The sequence below is a fragment of the Hippocampus bargibanti genome, linkage group LG18 (assembly GCF_051943395.1).
Source record: "Hippocampus bargibanti isolate YZ-2025 linkage group LG18, ASM5194339v1, whole genome shotgun sequence".
Lineage (NCBI taxonomy): Eukaryota > Metazoa > Chordata > Actinopteri > Syngnathiformes > Syngnathidae > Hippocampus > Hippocampus bargibanti.
In genome coordinates this window covers 10,977,112-11,004,240 of record NC_142751.1, presented here as the reverse complement: position 1 = coordinate 11,004,240, position 27,129 = coordinate 10,977,112, and the positions used below count along the sequence as shown (strand labels likewise).

The 27,129-nt window shown below is 38.6% G+C and overlaps 3 protein-coding genes across 6 annotated transcripts; 2 read left to right on the top strand and 1 right to left on the bottom strand.

The window, feature by feature from the left end:
• The first annotated feature begins 47 nt into the window (after nucleotides 1–47).
• cdc37l1 (cell division cycle 37 like 1, HSP90 cochaperone) lies at nucleotides 48–8,063 on the top strand. Of its 3 annotated transcripts, XR_016118359.1 has the most exons (8): nucleotides 51–350; nucleotides 1,675–1,962; nucleotides 2,983–3,070; nucleotides 3,282–3,397; nucleotides 3,509–3,631; nucleotides 4,676–4,852; nucleotides 7,182–7,555; nucleotides 7,634–8,063. XR_016118359.1 is itself a non-coding variant. In XM_089021308.1 (7 exons), the coding sequence occupies exons 1-7, from the start codon at nucleotides 273–275 to the stop codon at nucleotides 7,287–7,289; spliced, it is 975 nt and encodes a 324-aa protein (XP_088877434.1). In that variant the 5' UTR covers nucleotides 48–272; the 3' UTR covers nucleotides 7,290–7,735. The 3 variants fall into 3 exon arrangements, 2 of the variants coding, with proteins under 2 accessions (XP_088877434.1, XP_088877433.1); XM_089021308.1 differs by having other exon boundaries at nucleotides 48–350; nucleotides 7,185–7,735; XM_089021307.1 differs by having other exon boundaries at nucleotides 7,182–7,725.
• A 697-nt stretch (nucleotides 8,064–8,760) lies between these two features.
• Nucleotides 8,761–15,316, bottom strand: ak3 (adenylate kinase 3). The gene is made up of 5 exons (XM_089021309.1): nucleotides 15,119–15,316; nucleotides 14,023–14,142; nucleotides 12,501–12,673; nucleotides 11,671–11,789; nucleotides 8,761–9,448 (listed from the first exon to the last, which is right to left on the bottom strand). Exons 1-5 carry the CDS (start codon nucleotides 15,264–15,266, stop codon nucleotides 9,337–9,339), a joined length of 672 nt encoding a protein of 223 aa, XP_088877435.1. The 5' UTR covers nucleotides 15,267–15,316; the 3' UTR covers nucleotides 8,761–9,336.
• Nucleotides 15,317–15,784: 468 nt separating this feature from the next.
• On the top strand, nucleotides 15,785–27,028 carry rcl1 (RNA terminal phosphate cyclase-like 1). Of its 2 annotated transcripts, XM_089020232.1 has the most exons (10): nucleotides 15,944–15,998; nucleotides 16,417–16,488; nucleotides 16,692–16,813; nucleotides 16,911–17,086; nucleotides 18,339–18,413; nucleotides 18,502–18,626; nucleotides 18,777–18,902; nucleotides 21,131–21,287; nucleotides 25,446–25,549; nucleotides 26,858–27,028. In XM_089020232.1, the coding sequence occupies exons 3-10, from the start codon at nucleotides 16,780–16,782 to the stop codon at nucleotides 27,009–27,011; spliced, it is 951 nt and encodes a 316-aa protein (XP_088876358.1). In that variant the 5' UTR covers nucleotides 15,944–15,998; nucleotides 16,417–16,488; nucleotides 16,692–16,779; the 3' UTR covers nucleotides 27,012–27,028. The 2 variants fall into 2 exon arrangements, with proteins under 2 accessions (XP_088876357.1, XP_088876358.1); XM_089020231.1 differs by lacking the exon at nucleotides 16,692–16,813 and having other exon boundaries at nucleotides 15,785–15,998.
• The last annotated feature ends 101 nt before the right edge of the window (nucleotides 27,029–27,129 follow it).

Below are 27,129 nucleotides of genomic sequence, written 5' to 3'. Positions count from 1 at the left end.
AAGTTCCGATTGTATCACGTGACAATTACGTCGTCCTCCAAGACCACACTAAACATTTTACTTGTAGTAACCAGTAGCAGCTGAGTTTTGGTCGTTTACCCGGACGCACTTGCGTATTGTGTGACCTGTTTGAGCCTATTTCCACTGACAACTCCGTGATGGGAATGTAGTGCGTCACATGGCCGATTAAATTAAACTCCTCCCTAGTTGATCGATATTAATCCCGCATCGGCACGGTCTTTCTAACGGGGCTAGCTGCTAGTTTAGCAGCGATGGAGTGGCGAAGCAACAACGACGGGCTGTCCGACAGCGAATCCACTGAAACGGACACACGCTGCCCCTACCAGCTGGTAAGTAGCCACCTAGCTAGCAACACAACAACCACTGCCAACACTTTAGAGAACAGTTAGTTTTTCAAGATTATCTCATAGAATCAAGGGAAAAGTTAAAAAGTGTGTGGCATAACTGCTAGCCACATGCTAGTGTTATGGAATCGCGTTTGCAAACCCTCGTCGCCAAATACGGATATTCATCTTATCATTTTATAGTGAACGACGTGAAGGTATGTATGTAATACCCATTTATGTTGTGTAACCGTAAAAAAAGTATTTTTTTGTTTTGATTTGTGCCTGGGATGACACATTTTCCACTTGCTGGACCCTTAAATTTCCCCCCCGCCACATTTCCCGACACTAACATCAGACTGTTAAATAAGATGAAGTATTTTTAGTGCTGCCATTCCCAAAAAAAGCAATGATGGAAGGGATCATGAAAGCCCCAAAGCTTTTAGGCCCCCAAATGTTTTTGTGTTGAGGAAGAGCGCAGGTGTCTAACTGAAAGAAGGCGTGCTTGATCTGGTCCACGATACTAATTTATGTGACACCTAATGTTTCCACTGAAGACAAAGCGGTGAACAGAAAGGGGCAAAGGACACACTGTGTGCATTTTTTTAAGATGAAGAACACACAGTACAGTCTTCCTAAAGATGTACTGTACAAAGGAATGTTCTGATAATGCAAGTCACTTTGTTAGGACAGCAGTGATCTTTGTTATCCCCCCCCTGTTTTTCCCCCACATACTGTATAGGTGAATGAAATGCATCTTGGGATATAACTGACAAAAATAGCATCTGGATATTCTCTGCATTATTTATTCACTTTCTTTGGGGGCTGATGAGGTTTGATGCAATCACAGGAACAGAAAAGAATGCCAATTGAGAATCAACTACGGACACTCCCCTACTTACGAACATTCGAATTACGAACAACGGTACATATGAACATTTGTGTAGTAGCATATGTAGTATTCTCTCCATGTGCATACCTTTATAGAGCATGTTTATTAAATGTTTATTTTTCAGTACAAACCAATACAGGTTACTTATACAAGCCATAAACATATTTATATAAACCTTTAACATACTTATATAAGCCTCAAACATCCAGTCCATACAAAATATAGCACCAAAGCAACTTATGAACAAATTCACCTTACAAACGACCATTCGGAACATTGAGGTACTGTCTGTACCGTTTTGGCAGTCATTTGATTCCAACATTAATCATAGCATCAAAATATCAAACATAATTCTGGTCTAAGGGGGCTATAAATACAAAACTAAAAACTGATGTTGACTCAACCACTCAATGATTATATCCCTTTTGCTTTCTTAAGACATCAACACAGCACTGTAGTTGTGCCGAGGCATCCCAGCAGCAGAGATGTTCGACGACCTCCATGGTGTCCAGCTGGATGCTGGCCGAAGCTCAGGACAGCCTGCGTGCTCTAAGGTTCCACGGCTCCGAGTCCCTGGAGCAGGAACACGCTCGGACTCATGCGCATCCCACGGAGTTGACGCACACCGAAGAGGAATGGCTTCGCAAGGAGCGCTTGCTGGGAGTTCAAGAGCCCTGTCACGGTCCTGTGGTCGGTGCCGACGGAAGTTGGGATGTTTTTGATAAAGTGAGTTGTGTGCTGATTTGTTCATTTATTCAACCAGAGTACTGACACATTTCGGATGTTGTCAGAGATGTTAGTTCGGACACTGTGAACAAAGGCTGGAACACAGGAAGATGGTCTTTTACTGCCGGCAGGGGACGTAGCCAGTTGTGACCGACACCCAACCTCCGCAGCCCTCTGCCAAGCTATTTATTGAGAGTATATGCAAATTTAAGTGATAAATTAGTAAAGCACAGTCTTCTTGATTTGAATACCACGCCCCTGGACATCCCATGTTACAAGCACCAACATCCATAAACCAACAGAACATATACATTTTAATGGGTTGTATTTTCTTGAACTGATAGATTTGTAACCTGACTAATGAGCTCTTCCTGTGAACGAGTTTACCACGTCCTAAATTATGCCCAAGGCCAGATCTACCTGAAGATGACAGTTTAACAGGCTGTGTCTGTTTACCTCATATTGACCCCAGATTTTCTGTGCTTCCATTGTGGGCCTTTTGTTCGGCCAACTAAGCACAACAGCATGAAACTTTTAAATATAATAGCTTCTATTCTCTATTAGGTGTACACTCCCACCCTAAATCAAGATGACGATAATCGCTATCTATTAGCTATATGTCTGGCTAGCTATCTAGCTATATATTAGCTAGCTTTCCATTTGAGTTACTTCCTGGTTGAGTGAACGCTGGCGCGTGTGGCAGCCACTGCTCACCCACAAAAAAAAAGAATCCTGTGACTGTAAAGTGACCTTGAGAGTTTTGAAAGGCTCTTATAAATAAAAGGTGTTATTATTATTATTATTTATTATTATTATTATGAATAAAACAGATGGATTTATTTACAAATATAAATGAAAAAAAAAAATATTTATAGACGTCTGTTCTTAAGTCGGTGCATTGTGACAGATTATGCCATGAACAGGTGCGTATATTCAGGGGGTTCATTACATCACCAGCTTTCTTTGTAACCTTATCTTTGCTGGCAGCTAACAAACGTCAATGTCTTCTGTCTACACCAGAGTATCATCAATGTCCAAAATGAACCGGTAGAAGCGGATCAGTACAAGGAATCGCTACACGAGTCTGAAAAAGATCTCAGACACTTTGGTAAGTGACTTCCAGAATCAGAAATCAAAACAGGAAACTTTATAAACATCATATTAATGCTAACTTTGCTTTGTTGTTATTGCCATGTTAGTGGCTACCTAGCTAGCTAGATATCTAGCGACTGAGCTAGCTGCAATTTTTTTTCATGTAGAACAAGACAAATCTGTTTGAAATGTTCCGCCAAATGAATGTAAATACCTCTTTTTTTCAGGTATGTTGCGCCGATGGGATGACAGTCAGCGATTCCTGTCAGAGAAGCCTCAGCTCATCTCCAACGAGACGGCTAACTATTTATATTTATGGTGTATCACCCTCCAACAAGAAGGGGTAATGTTTAAATGATAAGCTAGATACATGTTTGGCATTTTGCTTTATTTTTTTCTCATTTTGTGGAAACTTTGGAATGATTAAATATTGACCTTGAGCAATTTCCAACAGAAAGAAGCACTGATGGAGCAGGTGGCTCACCAAGCTGTAGCTATGAAATTCATCCTGGAGATGGCGTCAAACTCAGGGCAGGATCCCAGAGCTTGCTTCAGGCAGTTCTTCCAAAAAGCCAAAGTAAAGCACGACTCACCTCATTTTCATTTATTGAGATGCGCCACCTGTCGAAAACCAAATTTCTATTTATCGCTCTCATAAAAACATCACATAAAAATGAATAACTCATGTTTTATTTGTAGAGCACTTTAACTCATTCACTGCCGCTCACAATTTTTTTCGGTAATTGAAAATTGGACGTAGGGCGCCATTCCTGATTTTTGTTTTGTCGTGTTTTTATTTTTTCATGCTTGGGTGCCGATAAAGCGTTGGCCATGGCCTCTAGCAATGTTTTTTTTTCTTTTCCAAAAGGGGGCAACATTTCCCTTTTTTCCATTTTAGCACTTTTTTCCAGGTTCAGCTGTTGTTAAAGCACTATATAAACCAATATCTATGCACAGACACTACCCTACTTGCGAGCATTCAAGTTACAAACACGGTGCATGCAAACGTTTTTGTGTGTATGTCGAAAATTGTTCGAACAGAGATGCTGCAAGTTTGATTTTGTATTGCACGCCATTTTCCGGGTAGTGCTCCATATCTTTATATAGCATATATTTTATTAAATGTTTATTTTTAAGTCCACACCAATACAGGTTACTTATACAAGTCTTAAACATACATTGCATACAAAATATAGCACTGAAGCAACTTAAGAAGGAATTCACCTTACGAACGACCGTTCGGAACATATTTCGTTTGTAAGTTTGGAGGGTCTGTATTGTATTGTATTTTGGACAAAGCGCTCGATAAATCAATATATGTGTCTTGTATTTTGTATAGCCACCCCCATTTCAAGCTCGGATAACTCCAGTCCCATAAAGTTTAGGAATTACCTTTTTTTTTTGATGAAAGAAGAGAGTCTATATTTTCTAATGTTGCATTGAATGTTTATGTAATCCTAAAACTCAATATTCTGTGGGTTCTGGAATTCAAGTAACAATGCCAAAAACCCTGGCACTGGAGTGGACACATTTCTACCTTTATGCAACACATGACTTGGGCATGACTTACTGGGTACGTTAGGTACTTCAAATTGAATTTTTATTTTCTTCTGCCGTACAGGAAGGACAAGACGTCTATTTGGAAGTCTTCCATAACGAGCTCGAGGCCTTCAAATACCAAGTGAGAGAACATGTGGTCAGGTGTAAAAGCATCACATCCAACCACACAACGCAACCACCAAGCAATGGCACAAACCTCAGACTTGACCCCAAAGAATCTCAAAGCTCTTTCACGCAAGTAAGTTATTTTATTTTTTACTTTTTAGTTATGTCCTGTGAGTAGAAACACTCCTAAAATATTTCAGTGTGATCGTTTTGGGATCTAATATAATATAGACTAAAGACTGAATAGATGACCAGACTGTTCATATGCAGAACAAGTACTAGTAATTTATAAAGTAATTTATGGGTGTGTTTGAATCACTTTTAAAATTTGTTATTTGGTTATCGAGCTGTTAGCATTTTGCATTGTTAACAATACATTTCATTTATAAGCGCCTTACAAAACTCAAGGATACTTTACAGACCTAACTCGTGTGTTGCACTAAAATATTTCCGCGTTCTTTATTATTATTTTGTATACATAGTGTAAAAAGTGATATATTTTTACGTGTTTTGTGCGTTAAGCTAACGCTTTGGTGGAAACGAGCAAACCGAAATACATAATTGCTGTACTCTGATTTAAACATAAGTGGGCGCCATTGTATCATATTTTAAAAACCAGCAGCTTCGATTAGGCATCGTGTATAAAATTGGCATTGGAATATATTCATTTTATTTGTGATAAAAAATAGACATTTGGGGGTATTTTGTAGTTGTAATAAATTTAAATATATCCTGCACTATGCATGAAACTGTGCAATAAATTCGAATTAATAACAAAATACATTTATGTGACTCTAAAGTGACATTGAGAGTTTTGAAGGGCGCTTATAGATGAAATGTATTATTATTATTCTCATGGGTAAAGGTTTAAAATGCCGATTTTACTAATTTTTTTTTGCATAGGGATATGATTTAAAAAAAAATTACCATTATAATGGATAATGGTGATTTTTCTGTTTTTTTCAAATTTATTTCAGAAGAAAAATATTTATTTTTTTTCACTTTTTTTCGACAAAATCTCATGACAAACATTCACAATTGCAAAATCTGTCAACACAGCAGTCCGGCAATCCACAAAATGCGATTATTATTTTTTTTTACATGAAACGCAACAGTAATTACATAGAGGAGCAAACTCTTGTGTACAATGTCAGACATCTGGTTTGTAGGCGTAAACCCTTCTTTTTTTTCAGGGGGTGGAAATTCGCATGACTGTTTGTTCCATGTGATTTGTGGGTTTATGATGTGTTTTTTTTTAATCTGTGAAAATGTTCATCTGTATAAGCATAATCGTCGCGATTGAATTTTTCCATGCCTAAAAAGTGGGATAGTTTCCCTCTGGTCAGCTGAACTCCAAACTCCGGATATTTTGTTGCACAAAGGGGCATGGGGGGAAATCCACCTCCCCCTTTGTTGGCCCCTCGCTGCCTGAAAGGCTCGAAGAAAACTTGCATCTGAGGAATGCAACACAGCCTGTTGGAAGTCAAGATGAAATCTCCTCATCCCGAATGTCATTCCCTGATTTCACATCAAAATAAGCATCAGATGAGCGCCTAATGAAAACCCCATCGGTCAGACCATGAGCTTTTAAAGAGTCAGTGGCGCAGTTACATAAACATTGATAATAATCCTCAAACAAGGCAACTGCTGCTTAATCCATGCGTGTTTTTTTTTCCTCTCCCCGGTCGCTCTCATTGACATTCATCTGGATGTTGTTAACGCAGCGGTATAGGTGTATTGGGCTCCCACACAAAGATATAAACACCAGCTGATAGAGAATAGACAGAAAAGAAGTTATCATATTTAAAAGTTTCATGCTGTTATATGCTTAGTTAGCTGAATACAAGGCCCACAATGGAAGCACAGAAAATTTGGGGTTAATCTGAGGTGAACAGACACAGCCTGTTAAACTGTCATCCTCAGGTAGGAGATTAGGACTTGGTGACTCCTTCACAGGAAGAGGTCATTAGCCAGCTTACAAATCTTTCAGTTCTATTTGTGATTGTATTTTATTTATTACAATACCTATGCTTGTCTGTGACTGTAAAGTGTCATTGAGAGCTTTGAAAGGCGCTTAAAATGTATTATTATTATTATTTATTATAGTTCATTGAAAGACAATCCATTAAAATGTCTGTTCTGTTGGTTTATGGATGTTGGTGCTTGAGACGTTTCAAATCAAGAAGACTATGTTTTACTCTCTTAAATTTGCATACGCTCTCAATAAATAGTTTGTCATATGGCTGCAGAAGTTGGGTGTCAAATAAGCGTACACAAAGTGGCTTAATGAAAACTGCCCCCCCTTGCCGTCAGTAAAATACACTTTCCTGTGTCGGAACAAACATCTCTGACACCAGCATACTTGAAAGTCGGAATAAAATGTGGAAATAGATGTCGATTGATTATGGATGTGACTTGAAAAACAACAGTGATGTCACTAAAGTCTCCTTTTTATCCTCCAGCAGGTAGTGGAGTACCCTTCCAAACGCTGTTTAGAAGCTGGATTGTTGATAAGGACAAAAGACGATGCCAACGAAAGTGACGATATACGTATGATGGAGACCTCTTAGGAAATATGACTGCCTGCCTTTCTTCCATTTTTAAGCCAACCCGAGCACAACAGGAATAAGACTAGCATGTTTAGCTCTTCACTTCTAACGCCAACATTCATCATCAAAGAAACAACAGTTGAGCGCAACGCTAAAAATGATGACCTGGTTCCACTTTTCAAGCCTTTTAGTCTTCGTGAAATACGATAGACCTACCAAAAAAAAAGCCACCCGAAATCAGCCCGCTTGACAGAGAAGCTGTCATTCCGAATACTGTCGGGGCAATGGTGAGTAGAGATATGGTTACCATGACAATTCTTCAAGTTTGACATTATTTCAATGCATGCTGCTTTAATTCTTTGCAGGTCTTCATGGATATAGGATGTGAGTACATGTTTTTAATTCTATATCTACAGTTGACTTGATGTTATGGGAAAAGGTGGAAAAAGAATGTTTTTTTTTTTTGGGGGGGGGGGGGGGGGGGTACGTTTGTCATCAAAAGAGGTCTTTGCAATCCAAATGTGTACTGCACTTTAATATTTGACTTTTTTTTAACTCATTGTTGTCATTGGAGCCTTAATCATGCCGTCTTCTAAACTTTTACAAGCAGGCTTGTGATAAGCTTTTTCATTTGAAATGTGTTTTGGGTGTTGTTTTCTCATTTGAATGAGTCATTTTGGTCACCGCGTCAGTTTTCTCAGGCTTCCAACGACCTATCTGCTAGATTACAAAAAAATAATGATAAATATCAAGTGATTTTTTTGCTGCAGAGTGGAATTACGTAGATCAGATGATGCATTAAATTATATTGTTTGAAAAAAAGCATTGCATTGTGGTTTTCATTTTCAAACTGAGGAAAAAAGTCATTAATTATCCACCCATTCATGTTTTTAGAGCACTTGGCGAAAAAAAAATGTGGTCAGGCTGTTTGTTGCACTCAAATAGTGCCTTGCTCTAGAATCAAAACAATGGCTTCAGATTCGGAGAAGATGCTTTCTTGTTACTCATCCAGTTATGAATATGATTCAAATAGTTCTGAAGAGGAAAGTATAAATGTTTGCAATCGATTAAAGAAGTCGTTCCGTCTCATTTTGAGGCATCTGGACTTCAATGTAGCGCCCCGAAAATGCACAAGCTCCGTTGGAAATGGGCTGATTTGTCTGCTGGGAATTTGTGTCAACTAGTATCAAATAGTAGTTTTGGTGCAACACAACGATTCACTATCGCATTATTTATGTTTTCCTTCTGATTTCACCATCAACACAATGTTTACAGACCAAACAAAGTACCCAAAATGCATTGCGTCGCTTTCTCGGTCAGGGGCGTTCCTGACGTGATGTCACATCAGGAATCGTCACCAACTCGAAAACAAGACTTCCTGAATATTCAGCGCGAGTCTTAAAACGTAAAATATAGCTATATGCAGTGGAATCTTTGTAAAATACACTCAGTAGAAGTCATTTGAAGTGATTTTACTAATTACGGACACAACTTGTTCGGAGGCATCAGTTGTCCTTTAATTCATTCACATTATTAAGCGAGGCACAATTGCCATTGCAAGTCAGCTCCTAACAAAATGGCACACAGCCCGTCACGCTCGTCATGTAATTTGCTTGTCTTAGCAGTGTAGTATTTGACGAGGGAAAAAAAATATGGTGCTAATATTTAAAAATAAAATAAAAGCAAGGTGTCATCAAGTTAGCATACAGGTCCCGCATTTTGAAGGCAATGGAGTGACAATGCAAAATTAATCCATCGCTACTGTAGACCATTGCACATTCCCTCTTGAATAGTCATAATACGACATGAGAAAATGTACTAATGCCAAAATATACAAACTGTTTTTGAGTTTTGGAAGCTTTGGACCCTATCATAATGTCGTCTGAATCAAATTAATTTAAAAAAAACAAAAATACCTGTTGTGTTTCTGTTGGTCTCAGGCACAATGTGGAATGATGACAGCAAAATTCAACCGCTCTAAAAAGTCCATGTCTGGATGGACTGTGTATTACTCAATTAAAAAGAACAATTTTGCTGGTAAAATTGTACATGAAAGTGTTATCTTCTGCTATGAAACACTATGATTGAACACAGTGAGTTTTTTATGAAGGAAGGCCTCAACTTTTGGCCAGATCTTGTTGGTTTCTGTGCCGGAGAAGGTCTCAAGCACACCTTTACTCCTGAAACAAAAGCAGAAGAAACAATGTTTGTAATGAGATGTTTTTCTTTTATTTCATAGGTTATCCCATTGAATGAATGTAATGGAATGGAACATCCTGCAACAGCAACATCAACTTTGCACAAAATCAGTATTTTTCTTATTAACTCATTCACCTCCATTCGCGTAATTGAAAATATGACGTAGAGCGCCGTTCACAAATTTGTTTTTTTTTTTTTTCATGCTTTGGTGCCGATAAAGCGCTCGCCATGGCCTCTGGCAATGTTTTTTTCCACAAGGGGGCAGAATTTCCCTTTTTCCATGTTAGCGCTTCGTTCTAGCTTCAGCTGTTAAAGCGCTATACAAACCAATTCTTGTATTTTAGACAGCCACCCTCATTTCAAGCTCATATAACTCCTAACTCATACCATTTAGGAATTACGTAACTCTTTTTTCTTTCTGATGAAAGAAGAGAGCTTAAGGTTTCTTACACTGCATTGAATGTTTATGTAGTCCTAAAACTCAATATTCTGTTGGTCCTGGAATTCAAGTGACAATGACAAAAACCCTGGCACTGGAGTTGACACATTTTTGCACGTCTGGCAGTGAATGTCCAGTTACACAATAACCCTGGTTAACTTTTTATACTGGCTGGTTACTAATATGACATAAACTCAACTCTCCTTCACGGAAAATCTACATAAACGCTTAAAATTCTTGAATGATGTAATCAAAAGTTTTGTTTTTTTATGGTTAATCCCTTCACTAAGTTTCTGTTTTATTATTCCCTTTCATATATGCGATATTTCCTTGTGAGACCCAACAAAGTCACATTATATTTGAAAGATGATTTTTTTTTTCTGAAGCCTGTGTTATTTTTGGGCCTAAGCGATAAAAGGTCAAATTTTGTTCCACCACCCTCAAGGAATGTAGATGTGAAGTAACCCTTTGGTTGAAATCAACACGTGAGGAATGTGCATGAAGGAAGTAAAATGTGCTTTTCACACACACACACACACACACACACACACACACACACACACACACACACACACACACACACACACACACACACACACACACACACACACACACACACTGCGGTGTTGAAGGAAGTAGGCTGTAGTGTGAAGCTCTCACGAGTAATACAGGCAACCATCTGCCCATTTTCAGTCTCATTATTTCTCTGCAGAGAGGCAAAATGAACACTCGTGATGTAATAGCGAGACGGACATGCAACACCTCCAAAATTAAATTTGAAATTAAACGACTAAGGAGGTTTATATTGACAGCAAAGCAGATATTGACATATTTAACTCATTCACTGCCAGACGTGTGCAAAAAAATGTGTCCTTTCCAGTGTCAGGGTTGTTGTCATTGTCACTTGAATTCCAGGACCCACAGAAAATATTGAGTTTCAGGTCTACATAAACATCCAATACAGCATTAAAAACCTTAGACTATTTTTTTTCATAAGAAAAAAAAGTTAATTCCTAAATTATATGTGTCTGTAAGTATATAACCTTGAAATGAGGGTGGCTGTCCAAAATACAATGCAATACATACATATTGATGTATATAGCGCTTTAATTAACAACAGCTAAAGCTTAAAAAAAAAGTGCGAACCTCATGCCTGCCAATTACTCTGGTTTTGCCGTAATGAGTACAGTTTTCATTATCCCATTGCAGGTTATGGTTTATTCATGAAAATTACGGTTTCCAAGACAAATAAGTCAAAAATGAAAATAGTAAATACCCAACGTTCGTTCAAAACACGAGATCGCTAAGGATCATATCTAAATTTAGAACAGGCGATCGGAAGAGTGACGGCTGTTAGAGTCCTTAAATGAATTGCGCATGTGCTCTTCTTTAATTCCTAAATCATATGGGTCTGGAGTTATATGAGCTCGAAATGAGGGTGGCTGTCTAAAATACAATGCAATACATACATATTGGTTTATATAGTGCTTTAACAACAGCTGAAGCTGGAACAAAGCGCTAACATGGAAAAAAGATAAATTCTGCCCCCTTGTGGAAATGAAAAAAAAAAACATTGCCAGCGGCCATGTCCAATGCTTTATCAACACCCAAGCATAAAAAAGCTAAACCCATACAAATTCGGGCATGGTGCTCTACGTCATATTTTCAATTCTCAAATTTGTGAATGGCAGTGAATCAGTTAAAAACCTGAGAATCCGGATCGTTTTAAAGGACGGTTCCGAAAATCGAGATGCATGGATGTACCTGTAATATTCTAAAACGGGCTCCGTTTGGGTTTCGTGGGCTTTCAGTCTCCTTGTGACTGTATCTGGTGTGTCATCGTCTCTCTGGACCAGAAGCTCCCCTGTGACATCATCGCGACCCTGAAAAACATGTCGGTTCGGTGATCACAAACCTAAATGTGGTGTATGTGAGCTAAATGGACTTACACCTCATTACAAAGTACCGACGTGCTATTGAATCATCTCGAGAATACGATTGACTTCCTTTTGACCTTTGCGCCCGGGACTATATAGATAGAAGTAAGCGTAAGAAGATTGCAACCGAGCCAATTACAGAGTAGATAACACAAAGGTGTTAACCACACTTTTGTTCTCGTGTATAATCCCAGCATGCCATGAAATAATATTTAAAAATGCGGTCACCTTTGTTACTAGACTTTTTTAAACAAAGTCATTCTTTAAGAATAACGTATTCATTTTAATAACAATATAGTAATACAGTAAAGTCTCGTTATATCGATATTCTCGGGAGTCGGAAAAAATATCGATATAACCGGACTATCGATATATCCGATCCTGCGGCATGTAAATTTTCTCCTTGCGTTCATAGAAATAGTATCGTAATAAGCAGTACTATCGATATAACCGATATCGATATAACGAGACTTTACTGTATATGCAGAACGCGAGTATCGGCAAAGTTGAGGATCGTAATGGGCACTATTCAATTTTTAGTGGAGGTCAGTCTATCCAATTTAGAGTTTTATCATAATTTCAAGCATCTCGAAAACAATTATAATTAGTAATAATACTACTACTACTAATAATAATAATAATATGTCATGTATTTACAGGCACTTTTGGTGGGTTGAAGTCAATGTTGTATACTCTCCCGCTGGGAAGATGAGTCCAGCGTGATGATAGTCTCTCTTTAATGGTGTGGAAAGGAACGTTGAGGTTAATGACTGTGTCCACGCTGTAGACTTGATCCAGAGAGTCCGCTTGGGTGACCGTTCGAGGGAAACCTGGAGGAAAGACGATTCAACCAATTAGAAGAAGAAAGAAGGATGGATGGATAGATGGAATGGGTGGGTTGATGGATAGATAGATCTATATATTAGAAAGCCTTTAATAGTAATAATAACACCAAAGGGGGGGGGAGTATGAAAGTCAGCCTCCAAGTCTCTATTCAACATTTTGAATAGATTTCAACTTACGACCATTTTGACTTAGAACCGTTTGGTCGGAGCGGAACTCGGCCGTAGGTCGGATGTTACCTCTATATATGTATATATATATATCTATATATCTATATATATATATATATATATATATATATATATATATATATATATATCTCGATAGTCCCGGTTATATCGATACTATTTCTATGCACGCACGGAGAAAATTACATGCAAACAGGGTCGGATATATCGATAGTCCCGGTTATATCGATATTTTTTCGGACTCCCTTGAATATCGATATAACGAGACTTTATTGTATATATAATGTGTCAGAAAATAAGTATCTTCTTTTCCTTTCGGCTTTTCCCTTCATGGGGTCGCCACAGCGAATCAGTGACCTCCATCTTCAGAGGTATGATCCGCATGTTTGTTTTGGTCAAGCTTTTACGTCGGGTGCCCTTCCTGACACAACCCTCTGTATTTATCCGGGCTTGGGACAGGCACAAGAAGACTTATGTCCCTTTGTGGCCACAGAACAAGCAACTCAACACAGCAATAATCAAAAATGAAATGTATTATTATCTATTTGCAGTCTATTTCCAGCCTATTAGCTATCTATTAGCTAAAAATAAGTATATGTCACAAAATTCTCATTTTATTATGATTACAAGTGTCTCCTTTTCAGCCATTCTTTTCAGCTGTAGACAAACTGATTCTTTTTTTTTAATCCTGTGTGAAACCAATGCTTCCGTCATGACTCAAAAAAAAGAGACGAATGTTTCCTGGTTCACATGGAAAGACATTACAAGTGAGGAAGGCATACTTGATTTGCATTCTGGGTAATGACTGGCTTCATAACTCAAAACAGCCAAATCTTAATGACCTCCTAAGGCTACCTTTTTATCCACACTGACTAACAAAAACAATGTTGTTAACAATGGTATGAGAAAATATGTCTTCTAAGAAAAACAGAACAGTCCACATACTCAATGTCACGCATGTGAAATGACAGAGATGACTCATAATCTCCAAATGCTACTTCCTGGTTTAACGTGAAAGATGTCAAATGTTAGGAATAGACAGCCAAGCCTCAAGCGTTTGCATTCTGGTTTGGGGGGTAAGAGAGGGAAGTACCTGGGCAATCAATTCATGTCTGTCATGTAACGAAAATACATGAGAGCTTCCTTACCGTCGAGCAGCCAGCTGCTCTGACCTATCGCTCGCAGGTCTGTGAGGATGAGGCGAGACATGACGTGATCTGGGACCAGCTGACCTCTATCGATACTCGACTTAAGCAGCAATCCCAACTCTGATACAAAAGAAACAGGAAGTCAAAGAGGAAAAACAAAAGCTGCCAAAATACACATATGTTCCCTTTTTGTCATTACAGTATATTCACCATTAATGGGATGTTCATTCTCCAATTGTTTACATGCTTCTCTCACCAAAACTCAGCTGGAATACGTTCCGGCTCATTTGTGAGCATAACCATATCATCCATTCATTCCCAACCGTGCCTGTTCTCTCTTTAAGGTCACGGGTGAGCTGTAGCATATGCCAAATGACCTTGGGGGGGAGGCAGGGTACACACTGGACCAACGGTTGACAGTCAATAGTAATTCACAGACAGATAAAGAACTATTGACGCTCATGTTCACACCTATGGACAATTTTGACTTGAAAAATGTCCGCCATCACTTCCCACCTCCATGTAAATGATTAGCTCTCGAAGATTCATTGTAACTAAGTGTGTACAATACGTGTATAACACCTGAGTAAGTAAGGTTTGACTATTTTTCACAAATAAAAGAACAATTCGAATCCAAGGTAAACTAGAGTATGGATATAGATGCTAACATCTGTTTTGTGCTCCACGTCAAAAGGTTTTAAGTGGTTTAGAATCGTGAAAAGAAGAAATCACCACACTCCAACGTGATACCCCCACACAGGTATCGAATTCCGCTCAATGCAGAACGAATACGTGTATTGTCTTGCTTGCTTATCTTTACAGCTCTTTTAATCATTCCGTCAAGGTGATGCCGAAGAGGCCTTCTTCCAAAGTTCGGTCAAGCCATGTTCGTCCAAATGTTTCCAGTGCAAACATGAAACTATACTGCCAACACAATAAGAGGCTGCGAACCAGTTTGATTACAACTCCCTTGTGTGTGTTCCAGATAAGCAAGGAGTGGTGGTCTTATCAACACAGTAGACCAAATACACCCTGTGTACTTGTGCACAAAATATTTTTAATGCCTCCTATTGCAATTATGCATTAATAAGCTTACCAGTTTTCGCGTTGATGTTGGCTCTCAGAATATCCCCACTAGAGATGTGTTGGAGTCCAAAACTTTTGCTTATCCGCCCAGATATCGTTCCTTTTCCGGAGCCCGGGGGTCCCATGATGACTGCACGGAAAATCCTCTGGAGAACCATATCGGGAATGCCACCTTCAATTATCACTTGCAGAAGTCGGATTAAACTCCTTCTGGATGCTCGGTGAAGCGTAGAGTGGCCGTGATGGCAATGGCAAGTGGATGGCGTCATCTAAAATGGGCGTGGCTCGAAAGCGGGACGACATTTCTTTGGGGTAACCGAACGAACAATAGGACGAGGCTAATTTCGTTGGAGAAGTATTAATTGAGCGATTTATTTATTCGTAGTTCCGTTCGTTTTTTCCCAACATTTGCATATAACCACTCGTGAATATGTCGGTGAACTAAAACATCTTGGAATAATAATTATATCAATAACGCAATAAACAGATTATATGATATGGAATTGGACACTATTACATTAAATATTTAATGCGTGATTTGTTTTGTCGTGAACGACAATGTTCTCTAATTCAATACACAAATACCACTCCCAGCAGGACGGAAGTGGTATTGCAAAAAATGTTGCTTTTTTTTCCCCTCCTGGGTTTCCGTAGCCTCCTGCCGTCAGAGTCTTCCTGGAAAAACACACGTGGATTTCCACTGGCTATAGCCAAGCGAAAGAAGCGAGCCAGCCACAACAACATCACAATCATCGTCATCATGGCAGGCTTAGGGCTCGACTACGACGGCTGTAACTTCTTCAGGCAACGCCTCGTTTTGTCCACGTTAAGCGGAAAGAGGGTTAAAATAAGGAATATAAGGTCCAAAGACGACAATCCTGGGCTGCGTGGTGAGTGAGTGGCGAAGTCAAAAATTAATGTGGCGTCGCAGTTAGCTTCTATGCTAACAAGCTAGCTCCTACGCAGTTGGGAGTGAGTTTGGCGACGGTCAGCAAGGGGCTGAGCGCAAGACTTTGTGACTCTGATTGAAATGAAATACACACGGATATGTATAACTATTTAACATGGTTTTGATTACTACAATTGAAAACGTTAGTTACTCATAAATTTTAAGTGAAACGCCCTTTTGTTACGCCAGGATGGCTTCACCCTCATGTCTTGTGATGGTATGCGAAAACTTCACAGTCACGCCTTTTTTAAATATTTGCACAATTTCTTAAATATGAGGGTACGCTATGCATTATCAATATTATATATGTATGTGTAACTATGTGCGCATTGAAATATTTATTTTTGAATGTTCTCCAGATTTTGAAGCCAGCTTCATCAGACTTCTGGACAAAGTGACTAATGGCTCCATAATAGAAATAAATCAAACAGGTAAATTCTTATTGTGTGTTTTCAATTCGTAAAAAATGAATTCACAAACAAAAAATGTTTGCCAGTTATTGTTATTCTTCCATATCGTTGGCAGTCATGCTTGTTTTGGACTGCTAACATGAAATTTTGATACTTTACAAAGCAAATTCACCTAATAATCAAGTTGCTACCTTTAATCGATCGTGTTATATTTTGGGGTCCAGGTTGTACACCACCTCTGGCCCAAAACTCTACTGTTAAACCTATGGCTCGCATGATCATGAGGAAAATCCTGATTGAAAACGTGCGTGGATGATCTTAATTTTACAACATAATCCAATATACGGTACAGATTTCAAATATGTAACAACATGCTCATGAATTTGCTGTTTATATATATTTTTTTCCATCCTTTTCAGTTCCCATATTCCTTTCTCTTTCAGGTACCGTGTTATTCTACCAACCTGGTTTACTTTACGGGGGCTCAATAGAACATGATTGTAATCTGCAACGCTCCATCGGTTATTACCTGGAGGCCTTGATTATGTTGGCCCCTTTCATGAAGACCCCACTGAAGGCAACCCTGCGTGGCATTACCAACAACCCCACGGACCCGACGGTAAGATAACAAGCTTAGCTTTTATCCTTGCAAATACATTTGTTTACCTACCATAATTCCACATCTTGTGACTTTTATTTACTCCACTCCAAAAAGTATTATATGTCTTCAATTTTTTGACAAAAAGACATCATAACCGAATTTTAAGTGTTTTTTTATATTGCACAGTGATACTTATTCCATTCATAATTTGACATGTAAATATTTTTTTAACTACTTGTGGTTTGCTCAAGGCATGTGTGTTATTTGTGTGAAAATGTTCATCTGCATTAAAAAAAATAGTCTCAGCAGCATTATTATTAGGAATTAGTTTTGATGGTTTTCAGCACATTTCCCGACATTGGCAAATGTGGGTTCATAAGCATATTTTGGGAGATGTGTGTTGTCATAGCAACACTAAGCACAGTTCTTGATTATTTGGCGCTGATTTAAAGGACAACCGACATCACTTTTTTGTTTCCTAACTGACATCAGAAAAACATTTTATAGCATCTAAAATACCCAAAACACGCAGTATGCTATTTTTAGTCAAATGCAAAACACCAATAAAAACGACTTAAAGTGTCCAAAATCTGCAAAAAAAAATGAACCCGGAAGTGGCCAGTTTCAGAAGGTCCCGCCCCCTTATACGTGATGTCACGCCAAGACGTCTTGCCTTGCTGGAGAATCAAAACAATGGCTTCAGATTCGGAGAATATGCTTTCTTGTTACTCATCCACTTATGAATATGATTCAAATATTTCTGAAGAGGAAAGCATACATGTTTGCAATCGATTAAAGAATTTATTCCGTGCCATTTTGAGGTATCTGGGGGTGGGAAATGTAGCAGCAAAAAGAGGCAGAAAATTGCAACAAGCTCTGTGTAAGGAATTAATCAGCCTGTTTCCGCAAGATGATTAATTCCTTACACGGAGCTTTGTCGCCCTCTTCTACCTCTTTTTGCTGCTACACGAAGTTTTCAGACCAGAGTACAGCAAAATGCATTAACATGATGGAATGACTGCTACAATGTGTCCTTTTTTCGGTCTGGGGCGTTCCCTCAGTGACGTAACGTGAGGACTCGTCACCGACTCAAAAACAAGACTTCCGGAATATTCAGCGCGAGCGAGTCTTAAAACGTAAAATATAGCTACATGCGGTGGAATCTTTGTAAAATACGCTCAGTAGAAGTCATTTGAAGCGATTTTACAAATTATGGACACAACTTATCCGGAGACGTCGGTTGTCCTTTAACAATATGCCTTTTCTCTAGGTTGATCGACTGAAGTCGACAGTTCTTCCTTTGATGAAGAAGTTCGGCATTGAAGGCGAAGGCTTTGACCTTAAGGTGGCATCTCAAATCTTGTTAATCATTAAAATTCAGAAATAAAAATAAAAAAATGAAAGGCTGAAAATGTATATTTCTGCGCCCACAGGTGACAAAGAGGGGATTGGCGCCCGGCGGAGGAGGTGAGGTTGTCTTCACATGTCCCATCCGCAAGACCATCAGGCCAGTTCAGCTAACGGACTCCGGGAAGATTAAAAGAATTCGAGGAGTAGCGTATCCTGATCATCTTACTCTCTGGCTTATTTGGGCATTAACAAGCGCTATTTATAAATTGAGACAATATTTTAGGGTGCATATAAAAATGTGACAACTCACACGTCATAACACTATTTGTTTCGATGAGCCTTGACGGTCTAAACTCAGATATTCGGTCAGAGTTTCCCCTCAAATGGGCAACAGGATTGTGGAGTCAGCGCGTGGTGTCCTCAACCACTTTATTCCAGACATCTACATCCACACGGACCACATGAAGGGAGTCAACTCTGGCAAGTGAGTATATTCACCATTTTGCGCTGTGACTGTCCCAGAGTCACTCATTCACTGCCATTCATAAATTTATTCGGGAATTGATAATATGACGTAGAGCGCCATTCCGGAATCCTTTCCACAAGGGGGCAGCATTTCCCCTTTTTTCCATGTTAACGCTTTGTTCCAACTTCAGCTGTTGTTAAAGCCCTATATAAACAAATATGGATGTCTTGCATTGTATTTTGGACAGTGGCCCTCATTTCAAGCTCATATAACTCCAAATCCATATAATTTAGGAATTAACTTTTTTTCCCTGTTGAAAAAAGAGAGTCTAATGTTTCTTACGCTGCATTGAATGTTTTTGTAGTCCTAAAATTCAATATTAATAATAATAATACATTTCATTTCTAAGCGTCTTTCAAAACTCTCAAGGTCGCTTTACAGTCACAGGATAAGTTTTTTTCTGTGGGTGAGCAGTGGCAGCCACACGCGCCAGCGTTCACTATCTATTCGCAATTAGCTATTAGCTATATATTTGCTAGCTATTAGCTAGCTAATAGCTATCTAGTCGTTAGCTATTAGCTATCTATTCGTTAGCTAGCTAGCTTGCTATCTATTTGAGTTACTTCGGGGTTGTCTTTGGGTCCTGGAATTCAAGTGACGATGACAAAAACCCTGGCACTCGAGTTGATACATTTTGCTCATATTTGGCAGTGAATGAGTTAAAAGTATTTTGTGTATGTGAATATAGTTGCATAACGTGGATTTCTGACTGACTTTGGTGGCATCGTACTTGCATACAAATTGCAGTTGCATTGATGTTGCAGGGAATACAGCTCCATAAACCAAGAATTTGGGGCACCATTTTGAAAGGCACTTATAACTGAAATGTATTATTATTATTATTATTATTATTATTATTAATAATAAATCAGATTTTTTTTTCCCCGAAGTTTGGGGCGAAACTGTAATGTTCTACCACCAGGTAGTGCTAGAACACCTTAAAATCTGCCAACTTCATGATAGTAGTGTCCACTTTATGGCGCAGTTACACTTTGCAAGTAAAGCATAATTTGTATAACATAATTGCAATGCATTTCCTTATGTGATATTGTCACACTGTCATAGCCATGAAAGCAATTCATTGTACAGTTATAAGACCCCCAAGTCCAAACTCGGTCCTCAGGAACTGCTGTTCTGACTGCTTTCCATCTGATCATTTGAATAAGGGTGTTGCCGCAGAAAGAGGTGGAAAACACGCACAACAGCGGCCTTAGAGGAGCAGAACTGGCCATGTTCACTCTCAAGGAAAAAAATATCAATAAAATGTGTGCATTATATCATGATTACACAGAGCCGGTGTCACTTTTATAATAATAATAATAATTAATAATCAATTTGATTTCTAAGCACTTTTCAAAACTCAAGGTCACTTTACAGTCATGGGATGAGTTTTTCTGTGGGTGAGCAGCAGCAGCCACAGGCGCCAGCATTCACTCAACCCGAAAGTAATTCAAATTGATAGAAACCTAGCTCGCTAGCTGATGGATGGATGGATGGATGGATAGATAGATAGATAGATAGATAGATAGATAGATAGATAGATAGATAGATAGATAGATAGATAGATAGATAGATAGATAGATAGATAGATAGATAGATAGATAGATAGATAGATAGATAGATAGATAGATAGATAGATAGCAAATAGAGAGAGATACAACTGTGCCTGTAAAGTGACCTTGAGAGTTTTGAAAGGCGCTTATAAATGAAATGTATTGTTTGAATGAATATGTTTGTAAATTTACTTAAAGCCCTATCTGTTGGTGTAATAATCATAATAATAATACATTTCATTTATAAGCGCCTTTCAAAACTCTCAAGTTCACTTTACGGTCACATGATCCGTTTTTCTGTGGGTGAGCAGCGGCAGCCACACGCGCCAGCGTTCACTCAACCCGGAAGTAACTCAAATAGAAATAGAAAGCGAGTTAGCTACCTAATAGATAGCTAATAGCTAAGACACAGTCATTCAATCTTTGGCACTTTCTGCACCCTCTTTGTTTTATGAAGTCTAGTTGAAAGACTAGAGAATAAGAGTATCCTTTTCAGCAGTGGATCAAGGACGTCATGGTGGAATCCACGCACTAAATGTGTTTCTTTCGCTATAGCAGCACAATGGGTGATATGGGGGTACGTTGTGGTTGCTATTGTCATCTTCCAACGCTCATAGCCGGTTTTTCTTGCAGATCACCAGGTTTCGGCGTGACACTAGTGGCTGAAACTCTAGAAGGCTGTTTCCTAAGTGCCGAGATGTGTTCCACGCCACGGGGTCAAGGAGACCCCGTTTTGCCAGAGGATCTAGGTCGCAACTGCGCCAAGCTCCTGCTGGAGGAAGTTTATAGGGTAAGCCTTGTTAAATTCAGTAAAAAAAAAGGCTGATTGTTTTGCATTTATCTTTTCATCATCATGTTGAACGACTGCAATTTGGGTTTTCAGACCATGCGCTGCAAAACATGATTAATTTGTGAATCAAATTTCTAAATTCAAAAGTGTTATGCAAACAAAGAAGCCTCTTTTATTTGGATAGCTCCGCCACACTAGATGGTTGTGCAGTCATGTGATCTGTTCTAATGTAGCGTGGGGGAAATACTCCAAAGCAACAATTATGAAGCCATGGAAGCGATGTTGCTGTATTTTACAAAACCCCCAATGTTCGGAAATGCTGTTGTCAGTCTATCCTCAAGACAGTATTGTATTCTCCGACTTGAATACCTGTCGTATGACGTGTCGGATGCGGCGCAACGATCACACACAACTGCCGTTGTTTGCTGACATTCCCAAGAAATGTTAGTCGGGGATACAGCTATGAATTAGTTTTTATGCACAATCACCATGTGCAGAGTATCTATAGGGCACAAACACATAGAAGGTCTGAGGATATGAAACTCAATCGCACCGGTGGCGAAATTCAAGCCGAATCTGATATAGAATTACAAAACAATGTTTATTTTTTGATAAATCCAAAATTAGCATTTTGCCCCTTCGTCGAAAACTTTAAAGCGCAAAATTGCAAATATGTGTTTCAACTCATTTCGCTGCCAGGCACGTGCAAAAATGTGTCCACTCTAGTTTTTGTCATTGTCACTCGAATTCTAGGACCAACAGAATACAGTGAGACCTCAACTTACAAACACCTTAACTTACAAATTTTCATCTTACAAATGTCAAATTCATGAAAATTAAACCTTATAATAAGCACTATTTTCATAATACACACCCACCACGGCTGGCGGAGTGATCTTTGGCGGAAGCACACGACCGAACAGCGCCAACAGTCCTAATGGAAGGTGACTCTCCTTCCATAAGCCATCAACGACCATCAAAAAGGTAAATAAAACTTTATTTTACAGCACAGTTTATGTCTTTAATTACAGTCCTCATGCAATTCCCTTTGACCTTCAACCTCCAACGCCATTCCATCAAGCCATAAATGACCATCACAAATGTAAATAAAGTGACTTTATGATACAATGCAGTGTATTTCTTTCATTACAATACAATAGCACATTTATTATACATAGAATAAGGTATGTTGTGTGTAGTTTTAAGGCTTATTTAGTTGAAAAATATATTTTATGGAAACCCGGGAACGGATTATTCCCATTTTAATGGTTTCCTATGGGATTTTTTTTTTTTGAGATACACACTTTTCACCTTACACACTCTGTCTGGGAACCAATTAAGTTCGTAAGTTGAGGTCTCACTGTATTAAGTTTTAGTACTCCATAAACGTTTAATGTAGTGTAAGAATCCTTAGACTCCCTTATTTCATAAGAAAAAAAAAGTTAATTCCTAAATTATATGGGTGTGGAGTTATATGACCTTCAAATGAGGTTAGTCGTCGAAAATACAATGCAGTACATGCATATTGGTTTATGTAGCGGTTTAACAACAGCTGAAGCTAGAACAAAGCGCTAACATGGCCTGACTAAGCCTACATAGTCACGACCTAAGAAGTCTGTTGTAAGCAGACTTCTTAGGTCGTTGTTAGGTTTTTGTCTAAATTAAACCTCAAACCACCATGTTTTTTTTGCCCCGTTGCAGTTACTAAGGCGAAGATATTTGTTTGTTTCTATGTCAAAATATAGGGGAAAAAAACATTGCCAGAGGCCTTGGCCAGCGCTTTATCGACACCCAAACAAGAAAAAACAAAACCCGAACAATACGTCTGTGTAGTCGTTCAGTCATACAGGAGTGGTCCATCGATGAAAAGGTTTCATCAGCCGTCATCTGTACTTCTTTGAAAGTGTCGTACATTTCGCTCCTTATCCGAAGAGCTTCGTCAGCGAACTAAAGATGTGCTGGTAACTGGCCCTATACTGTGTATAACCCTAATGGATAGTGGTGGTGGTGCCAGTCCTCTGCTCTGATAGGTCACTACTCTAAAGTTAGGGGAGCAGTGGACTACTACCTGAAGCTAAACTTATTACTTCTTTTGTCTGTCTGATTACCTGTAATGTTCTATTCCTGGCTCTGATTGCCCCATTAGCTCTGGTATCACCTTATCAGCATGACTAAGCCTATGTGGTAACGACCTAAGAAGTTTGTTGTCAGCACAATCTAAATTAAACCTCAAACCACCATGTTTTTTGCCCCGTTGCAGTTACTAAGGCGAAGATGTTTGTTTGTTTCCATGTCAAAACAAAAACAAATGAATGTCTCACAGGGAGGAAAATGACAGTGTGATCTTGTTGATTGGGCTTCAGGACGTTTGTGTTGAGCGCGGGTCCGCCTTGGCTTTTTACTGGTGCCATGTGAGCCCAGTTAGCTGGTCAGGGTATTGCTGATTAACTCTGAAAGAGCAATATTGTTGGCTGCATAATCTTCAGTGGCGGCAGCACACTGCTCGGAGCTGATGTGTCTGTCTCGGAGGCTGCCAACTATGCGTGGCGCTTTTATATATATATATATATACATTTTTTTTTTTCTTGAAACAGAAGAATCTGGCAGATCAGGTCCTTTCAAGAACTCGTTATTTAAATAACAGCTTATTTTAATAACCAGGCTGCTTTTATGGAGCTGGGTACAGTCGAGAAGGCGAAACGAGAAACAGAATTATGATTCTCCAGTCGGAATTGTTGTGATTTACTTATTTTTCTTGGAAAACAAAAACGGTTGCCTTGCATGTTTGCTCTCTGGTTAATCAGTACAGTCAGCTTGTAGTAAAGCAACGTCATTCCATGGACAGTTTGTTTTCGGACACATCAACAATGGACAGGAGCGAATGTAAGTGGTCCTCGCCTGATATTGAGTTTGGATGATTGCTTGTTCTTGGGAATTTTGGTATTAACCACATTTTTAACAGTTGTAGATTTCTGATCGCGTGTTAAGAGTTGCCTTTTTTTGCATCGATGTCTTGGAAGAACAAATGATTCATTTTTTAATGTACTACTAAGAATGTCTTTTTTTGGGGAAAGGGACTCTGCTTTCGCTGTCAGGAACTCTTGAGACACAAATATATGTCAGAATATAATTATACATAAACATACATTATTTTCATAATACTAAAGGATAAAGAGAGAAAAAGAAGTGATATATATATATATATATATATATATATATATATATATATATATATATATATATATATATATATACCATTTTGACTTACAATCATTTGGTGTGTGTGTTTATATGTGTATGTGTTTATATATATATATATATGTGTGTGTATATATATATATGGTTGGATATGTGTGTGTATATATACATATATAATGGTTGTAAGTCAAGATGGTCGCAAGTCGAAATCCATTCAAAATGTCGAATATGAATATATATATACAGTAAAGTCTCGTTATATCGATATTCAAGGGAGTCAGAAAAAATATCGATATAACTGGGACTATCGATATATCCGACCCTGTTTGCATGTAATTTTCTCCGTGCGTGCATAGAAATAGTATCGATATAACCGGGACTATCGATATATCGATATAACGAGACTTTACTGTGTGTGTGTGTGTGTGTATATATATATATATATATATATATATATATATATATATATATATATATATATATATATATATATACACAGTTTTGAATGCACTTACGATGGAACGGAACCTCGTAAGTCAGGTGTTACCTGTATTTATATTTATATGTATGTGTATATATGTGTATGCATATATGTGTGTGTGTATATATAATGTGTGTGTGTGTGTGTATGTGTGTGTATGTACATATATGTGTGTGTGTGTGTATATATATATGTGTGTGTGTATATATATATATGTGTGTGTGTATATATATATATATATATATATATATATATATATATGTGTGTGTGTTGAACCACCATTTTGTGTGTCCCTATATTTAACAAAATAAAACTTGCAAACTGATAATCGTGGGGTTCATTGTCTGTTCCCACTGTTCAATAGTGATAAGACGAGTTGCGTCGGCGTCTGCGCTCCGTCACGAGTCCAAACATCCTCGTCTCTGTGACGTACATTACAGAGTAGACAAACACGCGGTGGTCCCTCTTTGTGTTTGCAGGGCGGCTGCGTTGATTCATCCAATCAGAGCTTGGCGCTGCTACTGATGACCCTTGGCCAACAGGACGTATCAAAGCTTTTGCTCGGGCCCCTCTCGCCATACACGTAAGTCATTCGAAACACCTAAAGTGAAGACGGGCTGACACTCGGTTTACTCATAAACATTTGGAAGTTGCAGTACACTTTCTATTTAGTGATTGATCAACTATAAGACAAAAAAAATCCATAATGGTGGATGAGTTTCAGGACTGAACCATGAACTGTCCATTTTCGGTTATCATGGTACCGGTGCTGTGTTGCTCTCAAGTACAGTACTATGATAACTGAAGATTGGCAGTGCCATCACTATACACGCCTCTTCGCCCGGACGACTGACATCAAGCTTCAATTTTTATTTTTTTGACAGAAATATTAACTAATTCACTGCCAGACGATGTGCAAAAATCTTTTGCCAGGGTTTTTGTCATTTTCACTCACATTGCAGGACCCACAGATTGTGTTTTAGGACTACATAAATGCAGCGTAAGAAACCTTAGACACTCTTCTTTCATCAGAAAAACAGTTAATTCCTAAATTGCATTGGTCTGGAGTTATCTGAGCTTGAAATGGGGACGGCTGTCCAAAAAACTATACATACAAATTGATTTATATCACGCTTTAACAACAACTGAAGCTGTAACAAAGCGCTAACATGAACAAAAGTGAAATGCTGCCCTCTCGTGGAAGGGAAAAACATTTCCAGATGTGTGACCAGCGCTTTATCGGCACCCCACTCCGCAAGAAAAACCAAAACCCAAATAAATTCGGAAATGGCAGCGAATGAGTTAAAGAATGAGATTTTACCATGCGTGTTATACTTTCTCAAACATTTTTTTAAACCAAGTAAAAATATACACTGCCTGCACTGGAGATGTAGTGTTAATCAAGTTTGACGTTTAAGATCCAACAGACATAATTGTTGCTGATTAAAAATGTATTAATATTTGTTTATTACCGTAGCCTAGGGGTGTCAGTCATTTTTTGCCGACGGCCACATTGTAGTTATGGTTTCCTCTCGAGGGCCGTTATGAATTTAGGGAACCCATTAGAATGTTTAAATCCCTTCAAATATTACATATGGAGCACACAGCAAATTAATGAATAACTCGTTTTCAAATCTGAAGTCAAGAATAATGACTTTTACTGTGGTTGACATCCAAAAATATGAAATTTTGGCTCAGATTTTAGCAATCATCATGGAATTTAACAAGTTTGATTTGCTTTCGCGGGCCGAAAAAAATGATGTGCGGGCCGGATTTGGCCCACGGGCCTTGACTTTGACACGTGTGGCGTAGCCCATCACAACTGACTTGGCAGCGATAAATAAAATAAGTTATGCAACACTTTATGATATCATTTGTTCTCTCTCCACAGGATTGAATTTCTGAGACACATCAGAGACTTTTTCCAGATCATGTTTAAAATCGAAGTCCGCAAACCTTTAGAGGATGAACGCAAAGGTGGAGACAAAGTCCTGATGACGTGCGTCGGAGTCGGTTATAGCAACTTAAACAAAACTTTGAAGTAAAACATTTTGGACAGAAATGTCTTGGCGTAGTCTTTTATTTAACCATCCGAACGTGAAATGCATTTTTTTTTTTTTTTTTTTGCGTTTTGTCAGGCTAAACAAAATACCTCAAATTCCA

Coding starts and splice junctions, on each gene's coding strand:
- cdc37l1 (XM_089021307.1), top strand. CDS start 273: ATGGAGTGGCGAAGCAACAACGACGGGCTGTCCGACAGCGAATCCACT. Junction 1,963..2,982: donor GTTGGGATGTTTTTGATAAA/GTGAGTTGTGTG, acceptor TGTCTACACCAG/AGTATCATCAATGTCCAAAA. Junction 3,398..3,508: donor TCACCCTCCAACAAGAAGGG/GTAATGTTTAAA, acceptor AATTTCCAACAG/AAAGAAGCACTGATGGAGCA.
- ak3 (XM_089021309.1), bottom strand. CDS start 15,266: ATGGTTCTCCAGAGGATTTTCCGTGCAGTCATCATGGGACCCCCGGGC. Junction 11,790..12,500: donor TCAACCCACCAAAAGTGCCT/GTAAATACATGA, acceptor CATGTTTTTCAG/GGTCGCGATGATGTCACAGG. Junction 9,449..11,670: donor CCCGTTTTAGAATATTACAG/GTACATCCATGC, acceptor CTTTTGTTTCAG/GAGTAAAGGTGTGCTTGAGA.
- rcl1 (XM_089020231.1), top strand. CDS start 15,869: ATGGCAGGCTTAGGGCTCGACTACGACGGCTGTAACTTCTTCAGGCAA. Junction 17,087..18,338: donor ACAACCCCACGGACCCGACG/GTAAGATAACAA, acceptor CCTTTTCTCTAG/GTTGATCGACTGAAGTCGAC. Junction 21,288..25,445: donor TGCTGGAGGAAGTTTATAGG/GTAAGCCTTGTT, acceptor TTGTGTTTGCAG/GGCGGCTGCGTTGATTCATC.